The 4,735-nt window shown below is 42.7% G+C and overlaps 1 protein-coding gene across 1 annotated transcript; it reads left to right on the plus strand.

Moving 5' to 3' along the window:
- Positions 1–313: 313 nt before the first annotated feature.
- Positions 314–3,753, plus strand: LOC123147911 (putative F-box/FBD/LRR-repeat protein At1g78760). The gene is made up of 4 exons (XM_044567236.1): positions 314–446; positions 601–1,507; positions 2,919–3,074; positions 3,162–3,753. Exons 2-4 carry the CDS (start codon positions 650–652, stop codon positions 3,348–3,350), a joined length of 1,203 nt encoding a protein of 400 aa, XP_044423171.1. The 5' UTR covers positions 314–446; positions 601–649; the 3' UTR covers positions 3,351–3,753.
- Positions 3,754–4,735: the final 982 nt, after the last annotated feature.

Here is a 4,735-nt window from a genome sequence, read left to right on the forward strand (position 1 = left end):
CGGCAATTATTACGGTGCTCTCTTTGCAAATAAGGCCCTTCCCAGTGCTCTACGGTGTACATGTGCTAAGGGTGCCACATAGGCAGAAATATGATGTGGCAAAGCATTTAAAGAGGAGAGAGAGCATTATAGTGACCCCAATAAGAACCAATGCTAAGCACGTGAACCTAGGCAAAAAGACTACCAACCAATACATGAAGGAGTTTTATTGCTAAACAATTAAATAGAGGAGGCTTAGCTACAAAACCTAAGCACCAATGCATTGGGGACATTAATTGCTAAACATTTTAATGCACTTAGCACTTCACTTTAGCACCAATGCATTGAGAGAGGTCTAAAGACTAGACGCTTGACGGCGCTTACTGTTCATCAAGGCTGGTCGAGGCATTAGCCTCCACCCGGATTTGGGGTGGGACAGAGTTGAGCGCCGTCGCGCACCACCGGAGGCATGCTCTCGATCCCTTTCACCTCCCCTCGTTGATTCTCTCGACATTTCTTTCCTGATATTTGTTTCTCTGCGTTCCTCTTCTTCCTGCCGTCCCAAATCTTGTCCCGAGCTGCGGATTCACGGCTTGCATTCGTTCATTTCCGTTGCTGCAGCCTCCCTGCACACAACCTGTTCGACGGAACGCCTCCGAGCTCTGACCCCATGGCGGAGGCGTCGGGCGACGGGAGCATGGAAGACAGGATCAGCGCCCTCCCGGACGAGCTCCTCATCCATGTTCTCTCCCACCTGCGCTCACGCGAAGCTGTGCACACATGCGTGCTGGCACGGCGCTGGCGGGACCTCTGGCAGTGGGTGCCCTGCATCGACGTGTCTTTCAAGGAATTCGCAGACATGCCGTATGAAGATGATGATGAAGACGACTTTGAGTTCAAGAGGTTCGTCAACCGTTTGCTGATGCTCCGTAGACCCGTTGACCTGGAGGCGTTCTGGCTCGAGTACAGGTTGCCGACCGACACCGAATACCCTGAAGATGACTCCGCCGATGCCAACCTATGGATCGCCCATGCGTTACAGTACAAGGCTCAGGCTGTCAAGGTTGTCGATTACAACTATCGTTTGCATCTCGCTCCTGCGGTATTCACTTCAGCCTACTTGAAAAGACTGCACATCTGCTTTGCTTTTCTGTTCCAAGGTTTCTTTAAGCACCTCGACATGGGCTGCCCAGTATTGGAGGATCTATTCGTATCGAATACCAGCATTAAGGACCGTGATATTTTCTCCAATACACTGAAGTATTTGACCCTCACTGATGACTTTCTCCACCCACTTGAGCATGATCACCAGCCTTCTATTTCTGCTCCAAAGCTCATTTCTCTGTCCATCGACGGGAGTCCTTCTGGGCCCAGGCTACCTATACTAAAGAACATGACATCTCTAGAGACGGCGTCAGTCGTACTTGTATGGAAGTTAATCAGTAATTGTAATGCTGATGATATCAAGCAGTTTCTTGGAGAACTCTCTCATGTTAGAAGTTTGGACCTCTGTTATGGCGTCGAAAAGGTGAGCTGCTAGGTTTAACACGCCTGTCTATGACACCTCCTTTTTTTGGTACATCACGTTTCTCTAGATATTAACCTGTACTATATAATCTGCCACGTAAGCACATTTTTTGCCTTTATTGTTAAACTGGAAGAGTCATTGCGTACCATAACTGCAAACCTAACCACTTGATAGGATGACTAATGCTGTCTACACTCAAGACATTCCATTTCATATGCCCATTTTGTAGATTCATCAAATTATTGACCAAAATATCTAAGGTTTTCATACTAAACTGGAGCAATAAGTGGATTATAATTGTTGACCAAAATATCTCATTTCATATGCTATTTTTTAGTTGCATATGCTCATTCTTAGTGCAATAACTGGGCTATAATATAGCTTCATCAGCATATACTAATGTAAAGTGCTTCAGCAATTGTTACCATCATTACCAACTCCTACAAACAGATTGGACCGAAGCAACAGATTATCATGTGATGCAACCATGCTGATTTAATCATATGTGCTCCATGACTATCGAGGAACAGAAAATAAGTATACGATTGTCTAATGCAGTTATTTTGTTTAACATGATCTCTATTTGTGCTGTGATTTATTCATATTCAATGTGCTCCAAAGCTTTTTTTTTTTGCGGGGGAAATAGCAATGTATTACTCAATCACATCATCCTTACAATCCATCGATGCTATATCCACTACTTGAACTGGACCAGCTCCTATCCAAGTCATGGTCCTACCTTGGGATCTAGCAAAACTAGCTAAACAATCACTAGCTTTATTTTGAGTTCTAGCGACATGAGAAATACAAGTTTTTCGAAGACCCAATAAGTACTTAATCTCTCTAACAAGTGAAGCGTAAACAGAACGATCCATGTCCGGGCTTGATATGAGAGAGACCGCTTCGAGAGAATCCAACTCCACAGCAATTGGCAAATCACAACGCTGCAATGCAAGGGACAAGCCTTCCATGCATGCACACAGCTCCGCTTCAAGGGGGTCTCTGCACGCGTACAAAACCCTACATGCAGAAAAGTTAATAGCTCCAAGATGGTCACGCAAGATCATACCAGCACCAGCTTCATTAGAATTAACGAATGACCCATCTGTATTCAGCTTGCACCACCCCGGATCCGGTACCATCCATCTCCGTTCCTCTTGAACAACGCTGCTTCTTCCCCTTCTCCCTGTGTCTCTCAACTCAATGTATGTTTTGCCTTTCGCTGGGTCAATATATTCAATGTGCTCCAAAGCTATAGCTCTTAAGATTTTCAACAGCGCACGGTCAGAAGTGTAATCACATTTTGTTAACTCCCTCCAGATATTTTGGCAAGTTTCGTTGAAGCAGAAAAAAGAAATGGAAGAATATCATGTGTTTAATGTTCTGTCTTAATCCTTTCAATCATTTGCAGGTGGAGATGGAAAAGAATTACAGATGGTGCCCAACATTTCCTAATCTTACAGACCTGACGCTTCATAGTTGGTGTGTGTGTGGGAATTTCTATGCGCTGACAGTCTTCCTTCAGAACTCACCTAATCTTAAGAAGCTAACTCTTGATCTATACCAGGTATATGGTCATCTCCATAGCATTTATCCTTCAATCAATGTTGGTGCATTTACTGTAAAGATAAAACTGTTCCTTTTTATTTGCCAGCCTTGGTATGAAAATGGGGTTATATGTGCAATCACTGGTGAGCTGGAGGATAGATCATTTACATGTGAGCAGCTTGAGATTGTTGAAATCATATGCTCGGAGGGAAATGAGCTGCTACCTTGGGTGAATCAGTTCTTGCTTGATAGTGGCATAAGGCCTGATCAGATGCGTGTCAGTTACGAGGACTAAGGCCAATGGATGCATTTGATGATTCAGGTCCTACTACAGGTGAAATTACATGGGATCACACATTGGCATGTCATCTCAGGCAAACATTATTACATTATTTCCTCTTGGGTCTATATTCGCTCGCTCTGTTTTAGTTGGAATGAACATAGCATACGTGTTTGCTGCCCTTGCCTTTTTCACACAGTAGTGGTGATTTTGAAGCATGTTCTGCTGACGGTGAACCAAAAGAAACATAGACTTAGATGTGTCATTTTCCTACGTGGTGCCATTCTGGTAGAACGTTTTACTACATGAGACGTGCAGAATTGCCTGTTTTGGTTGGAGTTTATGGCTCTAAATCTCCGAGGATACTTTTCTTGTAACTACTCTGTTAGCTCATTCGGATTTTGTGATGTTATTGATCTGAGATGCATTGCTGATGGCTGTGTTGTTCCTTTCTCTGCTGTTTCTGAAACAAAAATGCTTCCTGTCATGTCATCTTGAACTACGTACCTTATGTGCAGTTCAACTTCGTATGATATTCCTGTAAACCACGCACCCTTGAATTGCACTTCATTCATAAACATAGTATTCCCTTCATTCGGTTACATACATAGATACATATATGCATATACTTTTGAATAGTTTGGATTGCTTACCACATACGAGTATCTCACATGGTTACATATATGCATATACTCCCTGCGTCCGAAAAAGGAAAAATCTACGTAGGATTATTGATTACTGATATAAGCCAGCCTCTTCTAAAAATGTAATACATATTTAATTGGGCGTGGCTATATGTCAATCACGTGAAAATAAATTTAGGGTCAGTCACTTTTTCTTTTAGGGCAAGCAGGCACGAAGGAACGCTAGCCATATGTAAGTAGTATTAGCGTAAAGTGGCAGTGCTAGCTAATTCACGTGTGCACGTCTATTTTCCCTTTGTGTGCGCGCGAGTGTGTCTGCGCGTGCACGCTGCCACATGTGCATGTGCTCGCATGCGTGTTACTCCATCTATTCCTAAATATTTGTTTTCCTAGAGATTTCAACAAGTGACTACATACAGAACAAAATGAGTGAATCATACTTTAAAATATGTCTATATATATCCGTATGTGATAGTTCATTTGAAATCTCTAAAAAAACAAATACTTAGAAATGGAGGAAGTGGCACATATGTATTGTGTATGCATGTGCCCCAACTATGTGTACGCACATGTGTTTGAGGGTACTTGCGTGTGTGTGTGTGTGTGTGATGAAAAATTCGACATCACTAATATACGTAGTTGATCCACATATTGTGTGTTCAAGGAATGAATTAGTGGCATTGGTATAACCCTCCTAAAATAAAAAAGTACAAAACAAATAATGATACAATTTGCACACAATGTACACAGAGATCG

This window comes from Triticum aestivum, chromosome 7A (genome assembly GCF_018294505.1).
Source record: "Triticum aestivum cultivar Chinese Spring chromosome 7A, IWGSC CS RefSeq v2.1, whole genome shotgun sequence".
Lineage (NCBI taxonomy): Eukaryota > Viridiplantae > Streptophyta > Magnoliopsida > Poales > Poaceae > Triticum > Triticum aestivum.

Coding starts and splice junctions, on each gene's coding strand:
- LOC123147911 (XM_044567236.1), top strand. CDS start 650: ATGGCGGAGGCGTCGGGCGACGGGAGCATGGAAGACAGGATCAGCGCC. Junction 1,508..2,918: donor TCTGTTATGGCGTCGAAAAG/GTGAGCTGCTAG, acceptor AATCATTTGCAG/GTGGAGATGGAAAAGAATTA. Junction 3,075..3,161: donor TAACTCTTGATCTATACCAG/GTATATGGTCAT, acceptor TTTATTTGCCAG/CCTTGGTATGAAAATGGGGT.